This window comes from Rhinopithecus bieti, unplaced genomic scaffold, assembly GCF_001698545.2.
Source record: "Rhinopithecus bieti isolate Rb0 unplaced genomic scaffold, ASM169854v2 scaffold_18644, whole genome shotgun sequence".
Classification (NCBI taxonomy): Eukaryota; Metazoa; Chordata; class Mammalia; order Primates; family Cercopithecidae; genus Rhinopithecus; species Rhinopithecus bieti.
This window is the reverse complement of record NW_016809656.1, coordinates 255,871-280,621: the sequence shown is the minus strand read 5'-3', so window position 1 is coordinate 280,621 and position 24,751 is coordinate 255,871. Positions and strand designations below refer to the sequence as shown.

Sequence of the window (24,751 nt, the reverse complement as noted above, 5' to 3'; positions counted from 1 at the left end):
ATGAGCCTTTGTATTATGGTGGTATCAGTCATGTCTCCTTTTCAATTCTGATTTTACTTGGGTCTTTTTTCTCAGTCTAACTGATGGTTTATTAATTTTGTTTTTATAAAAAACTGACTTTATGTTTCATTGCTCTTTTGTATTATACTTTAGTCTGAATGTCATTTATTTCTGCTCTGATTATTGTTTTCTTCTAATTTGGGAGTCGGCTTATTCTTGCTTTGCTAGTTTTTTGAGGTGTACTGTTAGGTTGTTTATTTGAAATAATTTTTTTATGTTGGTGTTGCTATCAGCTTCCCTCTTCTGCTTTTGCTGTATCCTGTAGGTTTTTGTGTATTGTGTTTCTACTTTCATTTGTTGAAACAAATGTTTTAATTATCTTCTTTTTTCATTGGTCATTCAGGAGCATGTTGTTTAATTTCCATGTATTTGTACAGTTTCCAAAATTTCTTTTGTTATTGATTTCTAGTTTTATTCCATTGTGGTTAGAAAAAATACTGGCTATGATTTTGATTTTTTAAAAAATATGTTGAGACTTAATTTGTGGCCTGAAATATGGTGTGTTCTGAAGAATATTCCATTTGCTGGTGAGAAAAATGTGTATTCTATAGCTGTTAGATGAAATGTTGTATAAATGTTTGTTAGGTCTATAGTGAAATTTAATCTGCTATTTCCTTAAGTGTTGTTTTTTTTTTTTTTTTTGGTCTAGATATGTCCAAAGTTGAGAGTGGGATTTTGAAGTTCCCAGCTATTATTATATTGGGATCTACCCCATTGGATCTAATACTATTTGCTTTATATATCTGGGTGTTCCTGTCTTGAGTGCATGTATATTTACAGTTGTTACATCCTCTTGTTGACTGGGTCCCTTTATCCTTGTATAATGACCTTCTTTATCTCTTTTTGCAGTTTTTGACTTGTAGTCTGTTTTCACTTCCATTTGCATGGAATATCTTTTTCCATCCATTTACTTTCATTCTGTGTGTGTCTCCATATGTGAAGTGAGTTTCTTGTAGGTAGCATATAGTTGAGTCCTGTTTTTTTATCCATTCAGCTAATCTATATCTTTTCATTGGGGAATTTAACCATTTACATTTATGGTTATTATTGATAGATATTATTGTCATTTTGTTAATTTCTGATCATTTTGTGTATACATTGTTCCTTATTGTTTATCTTTGGTGGTTTTCTATCATGGTAAGGTTTGATTACTTTATCTCATCTATGTATCTTCTCTATCAGTGAGCTTTATACTTTTGTAGTTTTATGGTAGTAGATATTGTTTTGCTTCCAAATGTGGGACACCCTCGAGCATTTCTTTAAAGTCTATGTAGTGATGATGAATTTTCTCAGTTTTTGTTTGTCTGGAAGGGACTTTATTTTTCCTTCATTTCTGAGGGATAGCTTTGCTGGGTATAATGTTTTAGTTGAGTTTTTTTTTTTCTTTCAGCAACTTGAATATATCATTCTGTTCTTTTCTTGCCAATAAGGTTTCTGCTAAGATATATGCTGTTATTCAGATGGAGATTCCTTTGTATGTGACTTGACATTTTCTCTATTTTAGAAATCTCTATTTGTTGACTTTTGACAGTATGACTGTAATGTGCCTCAGAAAGGACCTTTCGAGATTGAATCTATTTGGGGACTTTTGAGCTTTCTGGATCTAAATGTCTATATTCTTCCAAGACTTAGAAAGTTTTTAGCTATTATTTTATTAAATAGGGTTTCTATGCCTTTTCCCATCTCTTTTCCTCCTGGGCTTTCCTTATTCCTTTTTATTTTCTGATTGGATCATTTAAAAAAGCCTTTCTTCAAGTTCAGAAGTTTTTTCTGCTTCATCTAATCTATTATTGGTACTTTCCATTGCATATTTTATTCACTGAATTTTTTCAGCTTCAGCATTTCTGTTTGGTTCTTTTTTATGACACATGTCTTGTTGACTTTATCTTTCATATCATAAATAGTTTTTCTGATTTTATTGAATTGTTTATCTGTATTTTTTTGTATCTTGCTGAATTTACTTAAGATTATTATTGTTAATTCCTTTTTAGGCATTTCATAGATTTTCTTTTCTTGGTTTTCTGTTACTGGATAATTATTGCATTCCTTTGTGTTACATTTCTTGCTTTTTCATGTTTCTCGTGTCCCTCCTTTGTTACCTATGCATCTGGTGGAATAAGTACCTCCTTCAATTTTATGGAGTAGCTTTTGTAGGGAAAGATTTTTTTCTTACAGATGTGATACATGGTGTCTGGCTTTGGTTTTGGTTCTAGGTAGGCACAGTAGTGTAGTCACAGTATGATTTTTTTTTGGCTGTCATCAACATCTGTGAGTGCCTCAGTGGCCTAGACTGTGTGGGTCTGTGGAGGCGGTGAGATGGCTTTGGTTTTGCTGGGGGCAGGATCATCAGTGACAGTAGTCACCTAGCAGGCCTGTTCCCAGTTTCTGAGTGGTGTGTGTATGCCATTCAGCTCCACTGATGAAAGGGGCACAGTCACTGGTAGTGTCAGACTCCTGGCAGTCTGTTTTGGGGTCCTGTGGTGAGGGTGCACATGTGATGCTTAGCAGTTTCACTGCTCAAGGGGGCAGGGCAACATTATCTGCACGTTGACCTTGTTTACTATACCCATTGCCACAGCACCCATCACATGCTACAGGCTGCTTAAGGAGGTGACAAAATAATGCTAATTTGACCTGCAAAAAAGTTCAGATATCACTAGAATGTAGGTACCGTGGAAGCCAGGATTTTGGTACATTTGTCACTATTGTATCTAAATACCTAGAATAGTGTCTTGTTGATTCTTTATTGAATGAATCAATACTTTAAAGTTTACATTGAACCTAACTGCTTTTTCATTTACCTAGTTTTAGCCTGTTCATTTGGGACTGTATTCCTCAGAAACATTGTTTCAAATTCTCTAAATTTTGAGAACCCAAAACCTAGTTTCACCTTTTTGTCTCTCCTTCAGCTTTTCTCTCCTTTCACTTTACTGAGGTCAGAGCCATTTGTTGAACCTTACTGTCTTTTCACTTACAAAATTTATAAGGCTTCAGCTACTCTCCTTGCCACTTTACTTGGCAGAGAAAATGTCCTCTCCAATGCTAATACTTTGTCTTTATTAGAAGTATTAGAAATTATATTGTTCTCTTCATATCATCACCTCCTTCCTTTCCTTCTGGAACCTGTCATCCATCTCTTTATACCATAGTCACTCCCTTTCCAACAAATATAGAGCTGATTCACAAAACAGTAAGTTCTGTCTTGGAACTTAAAATGTCTTTTGTCTTTCCTTCCTTGTAGTTAAACATCTCTGAAAAGGTTTCCCATCTACTTATGATTATTCATATTTCCTTGTTAGCTACTCACTGTTTAGCACCTCAAGTTTTGGACTGAACACATGAATTCTTGAACTATTATGACTGTTTCTCCTGCATTCTTAAGGCGTTTCCATTTCTTCATTTATTACTCTAACAAACATTTGAGCATCTCTTATTATCAGGAATGTTTCAAGGTGGTAGAGATACTGCAGTGAATAAAATAGACAAAAACCTTTGGCCTTATGGATGTTACATCCTTAAGGAAGAAACACATATTAAATATTGTAGGTGTGTGTTGTGTGTGTATTTACTATAATAGTAAGTACAAGAAGAAAAATAAAACAGAAGGAGGATAGGCAGTTTTATAGTGGAGGAGTCTGCTATTTTAGATCATGCTGAGAGAATTTTCACTGGTGAGATGGTTTTCAAGTAAAGGCCTGAAGGAGGTGAGAGAGAGAGTGAGTTCATCTGGGGGATGAACATTCTAAGTAGAGAGACGAGTAAAGGCAAATTCCCAAGGTGGGTGTGTGCCTGATGTTTTTGAATACCAATGAGGAAGATAGTCCTCATCTTTCTTGAGCTAACAGTGGCATTTGACATTCTTGACTCCCATCTGCCTTTTGAAGGGTTCTATGTTTCTTTGGAGATCTCTGGTATTCTATAGAGACTAACCTGGTCTGGTTTTGACCTCCCCCATCTCTTTCACTGGTTTCTTCTTTTCATTGTTTTGCCTTTTATCTCTTTTTGCATAGGGATCTTTTTGTTTTTTCCTTTTTTTTTTCCTGAGCACATTGTATATTGCCAGACTGCATTCTTAAAATGTGCCTCTGTTTATCAGACATCTCAACTTGTGTATCACAAGGGACCAAAAATTTCACATTTGACAACTAAATAGTTTGTTGCCCTACCTGCCTCTTACCCAGAGCCCTAATTCTCACCTCCCTTTCTATTTTCCATGTCCATTTGTTTGACTTACCTACTCAAATTGTTGTCTAATTTAGAGAACTCAGTTATCTGTGACCATGTTATTCTTCACCCACCACTTCTAACTGGTCATCTTATCAAACTCTTTATCCTCTGTGCTCCAATCTTTTTCAGCCATATCCCTGCCATAGTAAACATATTACAAACTTCTGTGTCTTTGTGCATACCATGGCTTGTGTCTAGAATATTCTTAACACTCTTCAGAATTAAGCTCAAATGTTATCTTCTATGCAAAGAAGATGGTTTCTCTACATCCCCACTCATTAATTATGTCTTCCATTGTGTACATATCTCTTGTAAGCCCCCTGCAGTGATATTAATATAATGAGTATTTTCCTAGCTTGTAAGCTCCTTGAAGACCTCAGCTAAATCTTATTAATCAGTATACATAATATTTTCCTGTATTTTGTTGTGTTGGGCCCCAGCATAGCAAAGAGAGTAGATAGAGAAATGCATTTGGACTAAAAGTACTGCATTACAACATATTGAACATGAGGGAAAAACATTGAAAATTCCAGAGATACATATGCCTTCATCAGTAACATTCATATAGTATATACATAATACCAAAATCTTGGAGAGCAACTAGAATGAACTTTTTGTTAATGTTTGCCTGAGCCCTGAGTGCTTTCATTCTCCTCATTCATAGCTACAGTGGTAGACAGTCCTGTTGGCAGACAGATGTAGGGCCTGCATAATGAGGGCCTGTAGGCAGGCTGAACTTGTCCAGGCTGAGGGTGAAGAACAACTGCTTTAGATCAATCTTAAAATTTTGATTATTTGTTATTTAATTTATTGCAGGTGTTTACTTTTGAATAGCAGTGTATTTTTCCTGCTAGTTTTGTTTCTAAATTCAGAAACCTTTTTGTTGGTGGTGTTTTAATTACTAATACACATTTCTCATAAGATTATGAGGGAAAATTAAGCAACTAAAACATTTAAGGGAACTAAAAACTTCTCTTTAGTAAACTTATAGGGATTCTGGAATAGCAAAGAAGCAGACAGTTGAGGGGAAGGAGAAACAAGTGATTTTAAAAAAATATATTTACTATTTTAAAAAAGTTTAAATATAAAGTCTTTCATTAGTTTCACAAAATGTATCTTCCTCATTTGGAAAGCAACCTCTTACACTTTGAAAGGAATGAGCAAGTTAAAATAATAGGGAGATAAATACATTTTGACAAAATTACTTTTTTGAGATTTTGATGATGTTAAAAGTGGTAATCTTGTTCATTTTTCTTCTTTTAAATCACTGCCCGGATTATATAAGACTCTTTTGCAAATTTCTGAAGCATTTTAAGGATATTTATGATATTTTAATGAACAGCCTGTAGTTTGCTTTCTTCAAGTGGCTACATAGGATGAGCAGCCGCTTCAGTCACTATTCTTTTCACGTTCCAGTGTTCTCTTTGAGCTGGGGAGAAATATTGTGGCTAAAAATTACAATAAACCCAATTGTTAACAAAACATGTATACCTTTCATATAAATGACCATTTTCAAAATGTTGACTAGCATATCTTCTGCCAGACTGAGAGATCATTTGTCCTGTTTATATGAGGAGAGGGCACTTACAGTGTCAGCTCTCAGAATGAGCAGAAGGTTGGACGGGTGAGGTGGAGACAAGTGGAATCAAATTGTAGTTGAAACTGGTGAAAGGTGAGACGTGTAGTGTCTCTAGAAGGCTGGTGACATTCTAAATGTAGAGGCTCACAAGATGTATTAAATCTTAACACATCAAAAAATGCCATGTGTACTCAGAAATCCCCTTTGACACCTATGGGAACAAACTTAAAAATATTGTTTGCTTGCAATCAGTTTGCTGAGTTAATGGGTTTTAACATTTTCTCAACCTTTCATATGCTATATCTTTTTTAGTGGTTAGTGAAATCCTCCTTTATATTAATTTGAACTTAGATCAAAACATGGAATGAGGTGAAAAAATGACATTATAATTATGTTCTTGCCTTCTCGAAGATCGTGTTCTTATAAAACATTGTCACGTGAACCTAAAGTGCCCTAAGGTGGTTTTGACTTGGTGTCCTGATTGTTTTCTGACTCAGACTCGACCTTTCCTTTTATAAGGGCTAGTGAACATAACAGGTGACAGGGACTGTAGGATGGGCATTCTTTTTACAGTTATATGAGTGAGCATGTTTGGAAGGCAGAGTGAGTTGGCTCATGGGCCTAAAGCTTTTTAGAATCTGGAAATGGCATGAAGTGGAATGCCAACATGCTCTTTGATGTAGCAGCTCAGTTTTTCCTCACACAGTATACATTAATGTGAGTTTGCTTTACCAGTAACTTAATTACGAGCAGGCAAACTGGACTTCTGCAAGTGTTTGTCTTTAAGAATGCCTGATGCTATCCATGGTTTGTATTAACATTATGTATCAGGACTTCCTGTTTTACCAGGAAGGGGTCACAAGTGGGCTCTTTCTCTGAAGTACCATGTTACTGTCTTTTCCTCATCTTCTTGAATAATGTTACATATTGTGCCAGCTTTATAGGTTAACACAATGCTGAAATGATGAGGTCTGTTGAGGTGTTATTATCTCAAGTACCAATAATTTGAATACTCTCCCTTAGCTCTGTCATAATAAAGGCTAAATTTAAATACACATTTACTGTGGTTTCTTTACTTCTCTTTCCGTATTTACCTCTCATGTCATTTTTGTACCCTAACCTCCAGTCATATTAAACTCCCTTAAGAGCTGATACCCCACAACACACACACAGATGCATAAGCATCACATAGTCACTTTTTCTGTCCCCTTCAAAGAGTGCACTTCCTCTGGGAAGCATCCCCCAGGTTACCTTCTGTGTTCTCACGTCCACCCAGTCTGGACTAGTTACTCCTGTTCTGGGTTCCCATGTGTGCGGTAGTTCTCCCCTCATGACATTTACCATATAGCTTTTTAAAGGTCGTGCTTACCGTGCCCTTCAGTAGATTGTGAACTGCCCAAAGGAACAGAAGGCATTAGTCTTATTCACAAATGTATCCCTGATGTCTACACAGAGTCTGTTTTGTAATAGCTTGTCAGTCTGTTTTATTATTTAAATAATGATGCTTATTATTGTCTATTTTGTTTTCAAAGATTCGCCAAAATGAGGACAAAAGGAACCATGCTGAGAAGTCAGTCACTCTTCCAGTGCAGGAAGATCCCAAAAAGGCATATGATGTTTCCAGTTCCACTGCAGATACCAAAATAGGAGAAAGTGACAAACAGCCAAAAGAAAGCTTTTTTCAGTTTCTTGGTAACTTATTCAATATTTCAGGAAAATCATCTCTAGGTGAAGCTAAGCAGTCTTCTTTCAGAGATGACCATGATAAAGCTGAGAAAGATTTACAGAATCCCAATGACCATCATGAAGAAGGGATCAAAAGGGAGAGAGAGATTTTCAGTGGCTCCCTAAGAACCCAGACACATCCAACAGAAGAACAAGACTCCAACTCATCTGAACTCTCAGATGCTTTTTCTTTGGATACAACACAAGACAGTGAACAAGAAGCCACTAATTTGCTAAAGTAAGTTTAAAATTTAATTGAACCAAAAAATTGAGCTTTTTCAATATAGCTTTTCAGCTTTAGTTTTAATCCTAGTAATTGGTGGGATTGGAAAAGATATTCTGTAGTGTCCCTACTACTGGGTAAAAGACTTTATGATTCTCTGTACCATACAAGTAATTAACCACGGTACAGAGAACCATACAGGTAATCCTGGGCCTGCTAAATTTGTCTTAGTAAAAGATTTATTTTTTCCCTGCATGGTAATGTTTTCTGTTGCATGAATTCCTCCTGTGTCAGGAAGGGCAACGTATTCAATATGTGCATTTTGAGGGAAAATGGTCCTCAAGTTTGTATTCTTATTCTGTCAATATCTTTATTCTGTAAAATTTAATTAAAGCAGTTAAGAAAAGCAATTAAATGGGCTCTATTCATGAAACTAACTTTATGAACCTTTACAGAGCTCCAAGAAACTAAAATATTGGTTAAATTTAAGGAGCATTTTACCACCAATTTCTTCATTGTTTGATTAGCAAACACACACCAACTTGTTTTTCCTTTTACTCTCAAATGAGGTAGAAGGAATATTTTGAAATTAAGGAATGTTTATCACATTGTTGAGTCCATTCGATACTTTGTGTGACATAAAAGTATTCATTTGTAACTAGTAAGGTTTTGTTTTATTGATTTTACTTTTACCTCTGCTCGAGAATTTATTATTGACGAAGCCATCAATAATATTATAGTCAGATATAAGCATTACCTTATAGTTATGCAGTTCTTTTTAGTTTCCAGGAAGTTCTTTATAGTTTCCAGGTGTCTTTATGTAGGTGCTTTCAGTGTATTCCTCATAGTAAACTTATGATATAGGCATAGACCTATCTTACAGCTCTGTGANTTTATGAACCTTTACAGAGCTCCAAGAACTAAAATATTGGTTAAATTTAAGGAGCATTTTACCACCAATTTCTTCATTGTTTGATTAGCAAACACACACCAACTTGTTTTCCTTTTACTCTCAAATGAGGTAGAAGGAATATTTTGAAATTAAGGAATGTTTATCACATTGTTGAGTCCATTCGATACTTTGTGTGACATAAAAGTATTCATTTGTAACTAGTAAGGTTTTGTTTTATTGATTTTACTTTTACCTCTGCTCGAGAATTTATTATTGACGAAGCCATCAATAATATTATAGTCAGATATAAGCATTACCTTATAGTTATGCAGTTCTTTTAGTTTCCAGGAAGTTCTTTATAGTTTCCAGGTGTCTTTATGTAGGTGCTTTCAGTGTATTCCTCATAGTAAACTTATGATATAGGCATAGACCTATCTTACAGCTCTGTGAAAATAGATTAGAATTTGTCCATGAAGAATAATGTTGTGGGGCTTGTTCCACCTGATGTTAAAATGTATTGATACAGCTGTGGTATTTGAAACAGTGTCATACTGATGTAATATTTGCTAGATATTTAAATCGAACAGAGTAGACAGCCTAGAAATAGACTCTCTTATATGTAACTTGAACCCTAGAATGTGATGGCATCATGTGTTCCTCATGTTTGTATTAAAGTAAATGAAGATAGAGTAACAAATATTAAAAACAATAAAAATGTTAAAAGCAGCATTTGTACATTTTTATTTTGGTAAGAAATGACTTTCTAAGCATAATAGCAATGGAAGGTATCAATAAGATCAGTAGATTAAAACTTATTCCCAATTTTCAAACTTTTATGTCAAGTAACATAAGCAATAATAAATTTAAATGGAAAATGAGAAAATTATACACAAAAAAAGACAGAGAATGCTTTAACTGATAAGCAATTTAGACACCAGCTCACCAATAGAAAAGGCAAACAATATAAACAAATCTTTCAAATAAAAGAAGTCTAATCTGTTAATAAGTGAAAAAAGTTTATTTTCACTAACAATCAAGGAAATGCAAACTAAAATGAGAATTTTTCCCCTATTAAATTAATAACAATAATAATAAATGATAATGTCCTGAGTGAGTCAGAGTTGATAAGGCTGGCACTCATATGCCCTGCTAGGAGTGGAGTACAAATTGGTAGCATTTTTTAGAAATTCAATTGGCAATATATATCAGGAATCTTAAGTTTATAAGTTATTTCTGATAATGTACAAAGGTGTTCATTCTAACATTATAGGAACGTATATTTGGAAACCAGTATCCAACAGCAGAAAAGTGGCTCAATTGTGCTACATCCATAATATGTGAATAAGATTGTCTAAAGCAGTACTATTCAAAGTGTGGTCCTTGGAGCAGCAGCAGCAGAATCACCTGGGACCTCATTAGAAATGCACATTATCTGATCAGATCCACTGAAGCAGAATCTCTGCAGGAGTGGGTCCCAGCAATATTCTAACTACCTCTTTAGATGATTGTTTTGCTTGCTCACATTTGACATCTAGCATTTTAAAGTAACTTAAAATGGTGATAATTTTGAGGTTGTTATAGGAATTGGGTAGAATGGAAGCTTGTACTTTTCTCCTTTGATTAGTTAGGTTAGATTTTTTTTCTTTGGTACTAGTCCATTAAAAGAGAGAAGATACTTTTCCTCTTATTTTACCAAATAATAACTTGTTAGTAGACTAATTCCTTGTTAATAGAATAATTGCTTAAGACAATTCTCCAAAATCTCCTCAACAAAGAATGATGGTTCTTGATTTAGGAGGAAAGGAAAAACCACCTGACTGCCAGTTTGACTGAGATGCCAGCTTCCTTCAGGCCTAGCTTTGAAAATCCCACAGTTTACCAGGCTTAGAATTACAGTTTCAGCAACTTCCTCCTGACAGCTGTCAATATGCTTAAGAATTATAATTTAGGCCAGGTGTGTTGACTCATGCCTTTAATCTCAGCACTTGGGAGGTCGAGGCAGGCGGATCACCTGAGGTCGAGAGTTCGAGACCAGCCTGACCAACATGGAGAAACCCTGTCTCTACTAAAAATAAAAAATTTGCCTGGTGTAGTGGTGCATGTCTGTGATCTCAGCTACTTGGGAGACTGAGGCAGGAAAATCACTTGAACCCAGGAGGCTGAGGTTCTCATGCCATTCTCCTGCCTCAGCCTCCTGAGCAGCTGGGACCACAGGCACCCGCCACCATGCCTGGCTAATTTTTTGTATTTTCAGTAGAGACAGGGTTTCACCATGCTAGCCAGGGTGACCTCGATCTCCTGACCTCGTGATCTGCCCGCCTCAGCCTCCCAAAGTGTTGGGATTACAGGCATGAGCCAGTATGCCCGGTCAATATATGTAGAGAATCCTTTACTATTAATGATAATTTTGAGGATCTGTATTTTATTTTAAAGTTTTTTGGCTCTGTGATATGAATTATTAAAAGCAATGATATATTTAAGTTTTTTATTCACGATCATGAGTATATCTCAAATATAAAACGTTATTTAAAGAGCTTATAGGGAGAGGATGATTAATGGATATAAAATTACAGCTAGATCTACATAGGAGGAATAAGTTCTAATGTTCTGTAGTACTGTAGGATGACTATAGTTAACAATAATCGATCATATATTATCAAACAGCTAGCAGAAAGGACTAACTGTTCACAACACAAATGATAAATGCTTGTGATAGATATGCTAATTTCTCTGAATTGATCATTACACAGTGTATACCTGTATCAAAATATCACTCTGTACGCCATAAGTATGTACAATTATTACATATCAATTAATAAAAGCTTATGCTTTTGAAATTACTAGGAGATTTCAGTGTCACATACAAACATTTCAATTTTTTGATATTAGAAGGAATGAATTAACTTAAATTTTTTCATTGTCTTTCTCATGGACGAATGCTCCTACTTTAAAAAAATAAATCAAGGCTTATTAAAAAGGGTTAATAGCTTAAACAAGGTAATAAAATATCCTATACTGTATAACAGATGCCCATTACTATGCTATCAAACATAATTTTCCTTATTACCATTAATACAGCTTTCAGAATTTAGATAAGTTATTACAAGTTAAGTATCCCTTATCTAAAATGCTTGGGACCAGAAGTGTTTTAGATTTTCAATATTTTTTCAGATTTTAGATTTTGGGGGGGGCGGTATTTGCATAGACATAATGAGAAATCTTGGGGATGGGACCTAAGCCTAAACACAAAAATCATTTATGTTTCATTTACATCTCATACACATGATTTAGGGGCATGAAGCAAAGTTTGCTCCTGAAAGTTTGCACCCAGAAAGCAAAGGTGCTTGTTGATTTGTTTGAGTTATAGATTGTAGATATGAGACCTTTGTCAGATGCATATTTTGCAAATATTTTCTCCCATTCTGTAGGTTGTCTGTTTACTCTGTTGTTAGTTTCTTTTGCTGTGCAGAAACTCTTTAATTAGGTACCACTTGTCAATTTTTTTGTTGTTACAATTGCTTTTGGAGTCTGTCATGAAGTCTTTGCCAAGGCTAGTGTCCAAATTGGTTATTTTCTAGGTTTTATTCTAGGGTTTTTATAGTTTTAGGTTTTATATTTAAGTTTTTAGTCCATCTCGAGTTGATTTTTGTATATGGTGAAAGGTAGGGGTCCAGTTTCAATCTTCGGCATATGGCTAGCCAGTTATCCAAAGGACATAAACAGACACTTCTCAAAAGAAGACACACACCTGGCCAACAAGCTTAAGAAAAAATGCTCAATATCACTAATCATTAAAGAAATGCAAATCAAAACCACAGTAAGATACCATCTCTTACCAGTTGGAATGGCTATTACCAAAACATCAAAAAACAACAGGCTAGTGAGGTTGTGGAGAAAAGGGAACCCTTGTACCCTGCTGGTGGTAGTGTAAATTAGTTCAGCCATTGTGGAAAGAAGTGTGGTCATTCCTCAAAGAACTTAAAACAGAATTACCATTTGCCCCAGCAATCCCATTATTGGGTATATAACCAAAGGAATATAAATCATTCTACCATAAAGACACATGCATATGTCTGTTCATTGCAGCAATATTCACAATAGCTAAGACATGGAATCAACCTAGATGCCCATCAGTGGGGGACTGGATAAAGAAAATGTGGCGCAAAAACAGCAGGGAATACTACACAGCAATTAAAAAGAATGAAACCATGTCCTCTGTAGCAACATGGATGGAGTGAGAGACCATTGTCATAATCGAATTAACCCTTGTATGCTTAGCGTTCCATTATTGGAACGCTAAGCATGTGGGAGTTCTTTAAATCCTGCTGCTCAAGCTCATTGCTAAGGTCTGATTTTTCAAACTCAAAAAATTGCAAACTCCCACATAAAATGCAAGAACAGAAAAAACAAATACTGCATGTTCTTCTAAGTGGGAGCTAGACATTGAATACATGTGGACACCAGGGCAATAGTCACCAGGGCCTATTTGAAGGTGGGAGGAGGATGAGGATTGAAAAACTACCCACTGGGTATTATGCTGATTAGCTGGGTGACAAAATTATCTGCACACGAAACCCCTGTCACATGCAATGTATCCATTTGACAAACACGCATGTGTATTCCTTGAACCTAAAATAAAAGTTGAAAAGAAGAAAAAATGATAAATTTTCCACTTGTGATATCATGTTGGTGCTCAAAAAGTTTTGGATTTTGGAGCATTTTGGATTTCAGATTTTCAGATTAGGAATGTTCAGCCTGTATTTACTATGTAAAGTGAATTTAAAAAAAAAAATCCTCACCAAAAGGCAATGTTCATTGTTTTTAAATTATAACTGACTTTACAAATTTCATTTTTAATATCCATAAAACCTTTATGAAAACTTGTGTGGCAACATTTTTAGATTGTTTTCTGTATGTTAACTCATGTTTCTAGGGTAGTTTACATAGGAAGCTACTTTATTGTTGGGTTAATTTTTTTTTCAGTTCTAACTTTATTTTTCACAGGTACATTTGCATAATGCTAAACTCTTCTGTGAAAGCTCCTGTAATTTTTTTTTTTTTTTTTCTTTGCTTTCCATAGAGAAGTTAAAAAGCCTTTTCTATTATGAGAGAAGATATTCTTTGTAATTTGAAAGGAAATAAATCTTACTGCTAAAAAAAAATGTAGCTTAGCTGGGCACAGTGGCTTATGCCTGTAATCCTAGCACTTGGTGGTGGCTGAGGCAGGCAGATCACTTGAGGTCAGGAGTTCGAGACCAATCTGGCCAACACGGTGAAACCCCATCTTTCTCTACCAAAAACAAAAAATTAGCCGGGTGTGGTGGTACGTGCCTGTAATCACAGCTACGCAGGAGGCTGAGGCGGGAGAATCACTTGAACCTGGGAGGCTAAAGTTGCGGAGAGCCAAGATCATGCCACTGCACTCTAGCCTGGGTGACAGAGCGAGACTCCATCTCAGAAAAAAAAAAAAAAAAATAATAATAATAATAATAATTTGTCATATTTTCCTAAATGTGAATTAAGTAATTTTGCTATAAGTCGTTATTACGTTCAGGCTGCTATTATAGAATTTTCTCTGAAGAATGATACATGTCTTTGGTTGACCTTTGTATTATCAAGTGTATCAAATTTATCTATAATAGAGCATAGCTGTATGTATTACCTAGAGGCTTAATAAACCTTCATATAATGAGTAATTATGTATTGGGTTAAAATCTGTAAAACCTGTTCAGATTTTCAATATGTATGCCTACTTCCTTAAATACTTGAAATTTTTAGATATTTTACTTTTTTTCTCGCTGTTCTTTGGATTATGTACCTTTGGTATGTAGCGTAAGCTGTAGATCCTATGTACAATTACAAAAGAGGACCTAAATTTACTGATTTTCTGTTTAGAAATTTTCTGTTCCTTATCTCTTATTTCCACTGACTATAAACATTTCTTGGTATTGATTTCTTCAGAATTATTTTGTGATCTTTTGCAAAAGAAACATTGCAGCCTGTTTACAGGAGGTTTTAGGTATGAAATGTTAAAACTTTGAAAGAAAAAAACCTGTCATTTATTTAGACTCTGTACCTTCATATGTTGTTCTGAAAGGCTTTTGTATTTTCTGAATAACTTACGTATTTTGATATGGTATTTTACCAATAGCATTAATTTACCTATTTTTTTCTTCTTGCATATTTTCACGAACTGGTTGCCTCATCCAACTTTTTTCTTTCATTGTTTTATTTTTATATTCACCATTCATTCATTCATTCATTCATTCAACTTTTGGGGTTTTGTTGGTAGATACAAATTAAATGCTTAATCCTATTATCATATAGCTTACTTTGAATAAAACATGATACATTATTAAAATTGGTATGAAGTATCACTACTTTATGAAACAGAAAATGTTTGGTACAAAACTTTTTTTCCATATTGCATGTAACAATAGGAAGATTCATATGTAAGAACAGAATGTTGTACTTAGTTTTCTTACACATAGAAGTTGCCATCATGTTTTTCTTAGATATTTATGTCATAGTTGGCTCTGTGCAAAAGGCTTACATAGAGAAATTAATAGAAACAATACGTTGGGCTCTGTCTTCATAAGGATTAGATTTTTAAAAAATACCAATGAGGAAAGACCTAAATGTCAAATAGTGGTATCTTATCCAAGTTTTGACTTTTCTTCATAACAGTCCCTGATCTAGCCTGAAACTCATGCAGCAACTACAACCATTTTTGGAACACAAAGCTTTTCTTTTTGCATCTCCTTTAGTGCTTTATAATGGACAGTAAAAATAAATGAATATAACTAACATAATTTTTTACAGTGCTGGTGCATTAGTATTTTAAGGGGCCAGGAAATATATAGGTTGAAATGAATTATTTCAGCTAAAATTTAAGTAGTATTTAAGAGACACAGTTGGTGAAGTTTTTACATGTCAAAAGAGATATAATTTCTCTTTTATCAATTAGACAAATCTAGAACTCTTAATGTAACTGCTTTAAAGTTGGCAATAAAATATATTTTTTAGGTATTAGAATACTGATAACTGAATTTCTAAATTATTCATGTTTATTTCATAGTAATGGTTTGGTTAATCATATGTCTAATCAGAAAATAATCAAGTAGAATACACATCAGATTTTTCTACCATACTGTTTTTTAAAAAATAATTTCAACTTTTATTTTAGAGTCGGGTGCATATGCAGGTTTATTACATGGATAAATTGCGTGTTGTGGGGGTTTAGTGTACAGATTATTTCATCACCCAGGTAATGGACATAGTACCTGACAGGCAGTATTTTAGTCCTCACCCTCTTCCCATCCTCCCCACTCAAGTAGGCCCCAGTGTTTATTTTTCCCTTCTTTGGATCCATGTGTACTGAATGTTTACCTTCCACTTATATGTGAGAACATGTAGTATTTGGTTTTCCTGTGTTAATTTACCTAGGATCATGGCCTCCACCTGCATTCATGTTGTTGCAAAGGACACAATTTTCTTCTTTTTTCTATCTGCATAGTATTCAATGGCATATATGTACCACATTTTCTTTATCCAATCTACCATTGATGGACACCTAGGTTGATTTCATGTTTTTGCTATTGTGGATAGTGCTGTGATGAACATATGAGTGCATGCTATTTTTTATAGTCAGGAAATTAAAAGGTAATTAGAGTTCAAAATTTAAAACATTTTAATTATCACATATAAAAATGAAGACATTAGTTTGAAATAGATTACTTAGCACTAAGTATCATTGCTTTACTTATTCATTAATTCATGAGAGGGTATTAAGCATATACAATTTGCCAAATCTTGTGTGAGGTACTTAAAAACAGAAAGATGATTAGGACACAGTACCTTCCCTCAAATAGCCACCAGGCTAGTGGGGAAAATAAATAAGTGCATAGATCTTTATGATTTAATGTGACAAATGTTGTGCTCTGTGCACCCGGAGATCAAAGACTAACTGTCCATCTTAGTAGTAGAGGGATAGGTTTGCATGGAAATTATTTGTGTGCTAAGTCTTAGAGGGCATTAGAGTTTCCTTCTGATGCTGGCATTAAAGGATAGAGAATGATGCATGTAATTGCCTGCAAGATAGTATGGCATGATGTGAGAACTCATGGGGGTAGATTCTCCAAAGGAAATTGGGTGCTGAGAGCATTAGGATCTTTATACTGGGGTTAGTTTTCTATACTTCCTCTAGACATCTTTTTTGATTTCGGCATTTGCCCAAGCAGTTTAATACTCACTATACTAATTGAATATTTGAAGAACTGAACACAGAGCATTTTGATGCAGTTTTGTCATTTATTGAATTAACAAATATATACTGAGTGCTTACTGTGGGCTAGACATCTTGCCATCTGTTTTCCTTTAAAATGTTTCCAACTTATGTGCTAAATGTTGCTGTTCAAATTCACATCTAAGAGTAAAGGAATAGAAGCTCATTATGATGCTTTAATGTGGTGGAGAAATCAGTGATGTATCCCTAAACTTGTAGTAATATGAGGCCCAAAGTCAATCTGGTTACTTAGAGTCAGACACTCCTTTGAGATTAGAACTAGAACCCAAGGCTTGAACTCATATTCTGTTAACCACAGTCAGAGGTATGTATGTAATCAGGTAAGAAGGAGTAATTCTAAGGAACTCAAACATTCTTCATGCTTCATTGACATTAAGGTGCTGCTTGTTAAATTTTTATTATTTTTAGTCAAGATAAATTTAAAGCATTCTATGATTTACTCCCCAAATTGGTACATATCAGGGGAAATGGTGTTTAAAAGATGTACTTTTACCACAGTTGCTGGGATTAGTAATAAGTATTATTAGTTGTATTTCCTGATACTCTCATACTTTCTTTTTACAGACAAATCGATGGTAAACCAGAAGAGCCTTCAGTAACATATGCAACATATCGAGGCCCAAGTCACATTAGGAAATATTTAAAGCAACAGACGGGCTTGGCAACTGTGAATACCTTGGACAGAGAAAATGAAAGTTCTGACTCTAGTATAAACAGACACATTGACCCTGGAAGTGAGATTGAGGCTGGGATACTGCCACTGTTGTTATCAGCTAGTACAGACTTATCTATGAAAGGAAATCTACTTGAAGGCCCATTAGAAGACTCTGATTGTAGCAAAACAAGTCTCAACACAGAAAGTTCTTTGACAAATAACCCAGAACTGCAGAATATTGCCTCTTCCAATAATCTTTTAAATAAAAATGCTTGGGGGGGTATTGAGAGAAATAGGTCGTCCCCTTCTTCTGTGACGAACTCCAGCTACGATGGAGAATCTGACTCACAGCACCATTTAAGTTGCGAACCAGTTTCTCAGACTAACAGAAATTTGGTACGTTCAGCATTGTTCACAAGAAGTAGCAGTAGCAATGTCCCTTGCAGCCCAGATTTTCAGAGAGTAACTACAACAGAAAATACGATAAAAGAAAACAGCACTGTGATGAGTAATGGGACAATGGTGCAAAGGGTGGAGCTTGTTGAGCCTCAGGGCCCTGCTATTTCTAATTTCTCTTGTACTAAATCTGATGGGAGTGACACTACTGAACAGGAAAGTACAAATTTGCCAAGTCCAAATAAATCAATTAGGCATGAAGATCTGCAGTTGCCAGAGAGTGAGTGTTCTGACAAGCAAACCATAGATAACTCATCAAAGCAAGCTGCCACTCACACCAGTGTCATTGCTCTTCAGAGACATGCTGTGACAAACACAGAACTTGTAAATGAAGGAAAGAGATTGTCTGCCCAAGACTCACAGAAAAATGTGGTTGTTAGAGAAATCAAGCGAGAAACAGAAAGTGCCTCAGCTGGTGAATCCATAGCTTCAAGTCATGTAAAAGCTCCAGAAGATAAAATTGAGTCATCACCCAAAGATACTGACCAATACTTTGAAACCAAAGCCAAAAAGCTTGATTTTAGGTCTCATGATAAAATTCCTCATATTAGAATGAATAGAAAAGACCTGACCTCCTTAAATTACATCAGTGAATCAGCAGTTGTAGCATGCTTAGGAAATAAAAATGCACCTGAGTTGAAATTTGAACTTAATAGAAGTCACATTTCAGAAACGCCTCTTGACTCTGAGAGTCCTCAACAAACTAAAGTATCACCTGATGCTAAAACATGTCTTAGCCTTGACTGTAAAAAAACAAATTTCAATATTTCACCTCCTACCTTTGTTTCTGGAGTTGGGATGCTGAGCAAGTTGGATATTCCTGATTTAATGAATGAGGGTTCTCCTGTGCCCATTGAAACTGGGAATGTCAACACTGTTGGTATTTCCCATCAGCCTAGTAAGTGTAAAGAAGAAAATGTGAAAAACCATGTTGAGGCTGCAGGCAGGAAGAGTCCTCCACTTTCCTTTTGCCTTGAATATACATCTACAATTTTTGAATCCAAGGAAGTTCTTTCTAATAGTGAAAAATGCCAGGTTCTTCCAGGTTTTGAAGCCAGTGGCCCTCACTTAACTGGGATGGAGCTATTGAGCTTTGACTCTGGAAACCTCTCTAAGGATTGCAGTTCCATTTTATCTCAAGACCCAAATAGAGTAGAGTTAATGTCTTCAAACACTAAAGCAAATGTGAGCATAATAGAGAAGTCTGATTCTCTTTCCTTGGAAGCCAAAACTGCTAACATTGTATCAAAAGCTGAAATTGATGGTCAGAACAATGTTCCTGTGGAGTCACATTCTGGAAGAAGAAAAACTATATCCTTGTCCAAGGTATCTTTTTCACAAGCGGAGCCCAGAGACATTTCTCAGGATAAAATGTCTTCTTTTCCATTGAAAATTACCCATGTTCCAGAAAAGCCTATTTTATCAGAATTAACATTTCTAGAAGTTCAACAGGACAAAAGTTTTCAATCAATTAATCATAATGAGATTGGAGAGAAATGTTCAGATGCTGGCCTTAAAGAAAATTGCCAAGCTGAGCTTTCTCCTGCTACCTCCAAATATGAAGATATACCAGAAACAGAGGTAGATGCCTTAGGCTCTCCTCCTGCTCTTCTTAAAAGTATTATATCTGGGATTTTACCACCTATTCATGATGAGAAAGTCAGTAGGCAAATGGCACAGAATTGTGAAGTTAACACTTATGTGATTCATCAATCTTTGGATATTTGTGGGACTAAAAAGATTTCTGGTCACTCAGAAATGGCAGAACTCAGCTTGAATAATATTTTCCATAAATTTCAAGAAACTGGCAGCTCAAAAGTAAATTCACCTTTTCTGGATTCTGATTCCAGTTTGGGAAAAAATGTTTCTGCATCTGAGGACTCAAGCTTCCTTAATGTACCTTCTGTGCTGAGATCAGAAAAGAAATCCTCATCTTACAGAAAGAAAGAGAACATCCATTTTTTAAATGGTGGTATTGATAGTGTGTCATCTTCCTCTAGTTACCCTAAAGAAGTTAACATGATAATAAATTCACATAAGCCCCAAAATAATTTGGATTCTATACAAGTTATCAAAGATCTCACACATGAAGGTACCTCCGTAACTAACCCGTTGTACCCTAACACCTCTTATTTGGAATTTGAAACGTCTATCTCAATTGGGACAGAAGTAACCCCATTTCAGGAACATTTTGGGATTTATACTGGGAAGATATCCACTGATTTCCCAACCACTGCCCAATTTGACAATCCCGTGGAAGCAGAGACTGGAGCAGTTGCTGGGCCTGCAGTGTCAGTTAACAGCTCAGGCCAACAGTGTTCTGAAGCCTCTGCTGAGCACATAGAAGCCAGGGGAAGAGCACATGACCAACTTTTGGACCTCCAAAGTAGTTTACTCAAAAAGGCCGACACATTGATTGGTGAGATTTTTAATTCTGTCAGGGAAGAACTAAAATTCAAACACACAGTGAGTACCTGCCAGGAGCACATAGCCATAGAAGGCATAATGAATCAGGGTACCCTGAAAGAAGACATCTCTGAGAAAAACCCATTAGAAGTGACACTAACAGAGATCCAACAGACAGAGGGTTTGGAAGAGCAGGGCATGGAAAACATGTCAGAAGTCGAAGAGAAGCCCTGTGATTCACCAGCAGTTGGTGAGAAGAGTCTTCTTGTTGATCCTGATAGTATGAATGTATCTTGTTTGTTGGAATTTAAAGCTAGGGAATTAGTCAATGAGATTATTTATGTAGCCCAAGAAAAATTGAGAAATGATGCTTTTGAAGATACTGAGGATACTTGGGATTCTGAACTTCAGGCTGATCCTTCAAAAATTCTGAACAGTGATAGTGTTAAGCCACATGATGTAGTTAGAGAGTTCTTGGTATCAGAACAGCCAGTAAATCAAAGCACACAAATTAGTGAAAATAAAGTATTAAGTAAATTCTTCTCTGTAAGTAACTTAGCTAGTGGCACAGAGTCAATTAAGGGAAGAGAAATTGTTCTCTACCAAAAATCCCCATTTTCTGGAAATGGATCTGGACTGTCTGATAGTATAAATTTGCAGGAATCAGATACGGTTTTACTAGCTGAAGACATGTCACATAAACAGACAGATGATAGGGTAAAAACACATTTATTTTGCAATGAGGACTGTAATGAGACAATGGAAATAGAGAATGTGGATAATAACAAAACTGAGACAGAGGATAGAAGAACTCTTGTATTAAATTTCCAATGGCCTCCACTTGTGAATGATGACATCCATGCACCTGGTACATCTAAAAGCAGTTTGTCTGATAGCCTTGTATGTATATCTGAAAAAAACTTGCCAGGACACAGTAAAAACACACCTCTTGCAATGTCAGAAGTAGGGAAAGTACACAAGAAGGATAATGAAATAAATATAGGGAAAATTGAGCTTATACCTTCCATGTTAGAAACAGGGAAAACAAACAAAAAGGATGCTGAATTGAATATTCTGAAATATGAGGCAGTCCCTCCTATGTTAGAAATGGGAAGAGTACATAAAATGGATGATGAAATGAATGTCAAGAAAACTGAACCAAAAGCTAATGTTTTTAAAATGGGAGTATACCAAATGGATGCTGAGAGCTGTATTGAAAAAACTGAGGGATCACCTGACATTTTAGGAATGGAAAAAGCTTATAAGCTGAAGGATACCGAAGGGGATGTTGGCAAAATTGAGGTGATACCTATTATGCCAGAAGTGAAAAATGTCCACCAAAAGGATGCTGAAGGGTATATTGTAAAGACTGAGATGGCACCTGTTACAATTCACATGGAAAATATTTACCAAACGCATGCTGAAGGGGATATTGGCAAGACTGGGGCAATACCCTTGTCAGAATTGGAAAATATCTACCGAAAAGATGGTGAAGGGATTAGTGAAAAGGCTAAAGTAATACCCATTACATTAGCAATGGAAAATGCTTACCAAAAGGATGCTGAAGGGGATATTGCAAAGGCTGAAGTGATGCCTGTGAGGTTAGAAATGGAAAATACGTACCCAAAGGATACTGAAAGAGATAGTGGCAAAACTGAGGTGATGCCCATTGCATTAGAGGTAGTAAATACTTACCAAAAAAATGCCGAAGGGTTTACTGGGAACACTGATAGATCTATGTTGAAAATGGAAGCTACTTACCAAAAGACTGCTGAAGAGGTCATTAAGAATACTGAAATAGTACCGTGTGTGTTAAAAGTGAAGGAAGCACACGAGGCAGCACCTGCCCCCTTAGAAATAGAAAAAGCATGCAAGAGAGATGTTAAAGACACTATTGGAGCAACTGTGTCCATACCCTCTGTGATAGAAATGGAAAAAATGTCCCCAGAAGATTGTGGTGAGAATATTGGGAAACACAAAGTGTTACCCACAATAGTAGACATTGAGAAAATACATGGAACAGGACTGGGATTGACCATTACACAAGTGGAGGCCATGCCTCCTGCATTTGAAAGTAAAACACTACAAGAGTATGCTGAAGGGAGTGTTGGAGAAACAAAGGAAGAACCTACTGAAATAAAGGAAGGCTTGATAGCACATGAGAATAGACTTGCTACACATTTCAGGGGTTATGAATCCCCTACATTAAGTAAGGATTATGAGGGCTACCCAGCCCCAGCAATGCCAGATTTTCAACCTGGAGATACCATAGCAAGACTAGACAAAAGAATGTCTCTTACTGCAATACATGACAAGAGGAGAAAGACAGATTATAGTGGCAAAAAAGGATATAATTTAGCTTTTGTTTCTCAAGATGAACAAGAAAATTCTTCCTTTACTATATTATACGAAGAGCCCCTTCAAGAGGAGGACAAGTGTGCTTCCGTGGAAGCAAGCCAAACACGGTCTGTCTGGTTTCCTGATACGTCCCCTGACAGCATGCCTGTTCTGGCATGTGAAAGGTCTGAGAGTAGAACTGACCTTGTCCATCACTTTGAAAAAGGTACTAAATTAGGTGAGACATTTGATAGTGATAGTTCAGAAATGTTCTTATCAGTGGAGGCCAAAAGGTACAAAATTTATCCTTTAGCGTTGTCTCCCATTTATGAGGATGACAGCTCACAGGAGGACATTCTATCCAGTGAGGTTTCACCTGGTCACCATGGCCCCAGCAAATCAAGAGAGAGTGAAAACCAGCCCTCTTCTGTTTTATCCCTTCTCCAGTCAGTGTCAGAGCGTTTAAAGATGAATTTTGATGAAGATGACAGAGAGGCAGCTGAGGAGGAAGAAGAGGATGAGGCAGCAGTATTGCATAAAGATCTGAGAGCTGGAAGCGGGGAGCATGTTACCTTCCAGTTGCCAGATCCTTCTATCACATTTTACCCTGATGACCAGGAAAGCATTGGAATTTCTAAGAATTCATATGTGATGCCAACTGAACCTACTACCTCCAATCTGCAAGTTGGTCTGTGGCCAGAAAAGACCTCATTTCTCCAGAAATCTGACCTTACTTCTAAACTACATTCTTCTTTAAAGAGTGCTTATCATCAGTATCTGCAGACTTCCCAAAGTCATTCCTCAGAAAAAGGAGCCAGATTTGGTGGAATTCTTCAGGAACCAGTGTCCAAGTATTTCTGTGTTCAAGACAACCCAGGCAGATTGAGCCCATTTATAGAGGTAAGTTATTTTGTTTATTATATTAATAATAATTATTAAAGCTTTGGGTCATGAAATTATCTAAAGGCTTATTAAGAAAAATCGATGTTTTGGCCAAGCATGCTAGCTCACGCCTGTAATCCCCGCACTTTGGGAGGCCGAGGCAGGTGGATCATGAGGTCAGGAGTTCAAGACTAGCCTGGCCAAGATGGTGAAACCTCATCTCTACTAAAAATAAAAAAAAATTGCCAGGCATGGTGGCGGGTGCCTATAATTCTAGCTACTGGGGAGGCTGAGGCAGAGAATGGTTTGAACCCGGGAGGCAGAGGTTGCAGTGAGCCAAGATCGCACCAATGCACTCCAGCCTGGGCGACAGAGTGAGACTCCATCTCAAACAAACAAAACAAAACAAAAAAGAAAATCAATGTTTTGAGGTTGTAGAAGTTACATAAAGTTTGTTTCATAAAAATACCAGATTTATTCTTTGGTTGAAACATATCATAACTCATGTATTTTAGCTGGACTACTTAGGAAACAAAATTGCTTGGTCAGAATTTAAAAAGCATAATACTGAAGCAAGGTTATTTTGAAGTATTTTGCTAATATTTTTCAAGCTAAATTAAGTGACAGTCTAAATTTCTCAAGGTACTGTATGTGGGAAAATTGTCAGTTTGCATTTAGCTTATTAGTCTAATGAAAAATCTTTCTGTTAAGTAAAATTTTTAAGTATTTGACAGTAGCCTGTCACTACAACTCATGTTGTTGTTCATGCAACGCAGGGCAGTGAACAACCTAAATCAAACAAAAAGAACTGAAGACATTATAGCTGGAAAATGTCTTAAATTCAATTACATTTTTCTTTGATTTAGAAAATTTAAATATTTAATGTAGAATATTTATTAAATATGGGACTTTCCTTTCTGGCATTTCCAAGATGATGGTACTTTCAAGATAAAGATACAGGATGTCCAAGGCCTGTATCTTTACCTCAAACAATCTTCATGGCA

The 24,751-nt window shown here is 35.9% G+C and overlaps 1 protein-coding gene and 1 long non-coding RNA gene across 2 annotated transcripts in view; one reads left to right on the top strand and one right to left on the bottom strand.

Annotated features, from left to right (window-relative positions):
* Positions 1-24,751, top strand: part of CRYBG3 (crystallin beta-gamma domain containing 3) — a 122,224-nt gene that overhangs the window by 34,120 nt on the left and 63,353 nt on the right. Inside the window, exons 3-4 of the mRNA XM_017889939.1 lie at positions 7,399-7,829; positions 17,576-23,765. Coding sequence (XP_017745428.1) covers positions 7,399-7,829; positions 17,576-23,765 — 6,621 coding nt within the window. The remainder of the gene's footprint in view (positions 1-7,398; positions 7,830-17,575; positions 23,766-24,751) is intronic.
* On the bottom strand, positions 9,074-20,312 carry LOC108540767 (uncharacterized). Its single transcript, XR_001888757.1, has 4 exons — positions 20,232-20,312; positions 19,951-20,055; positions 18,902-19,017; positions 9,074-9,150 (listed from the first exon to the last, which is right to left on the bottom strand). It is a non-coding gene; the product is annotated as an uncharacterized LOC108540767 (long non-coding RNA).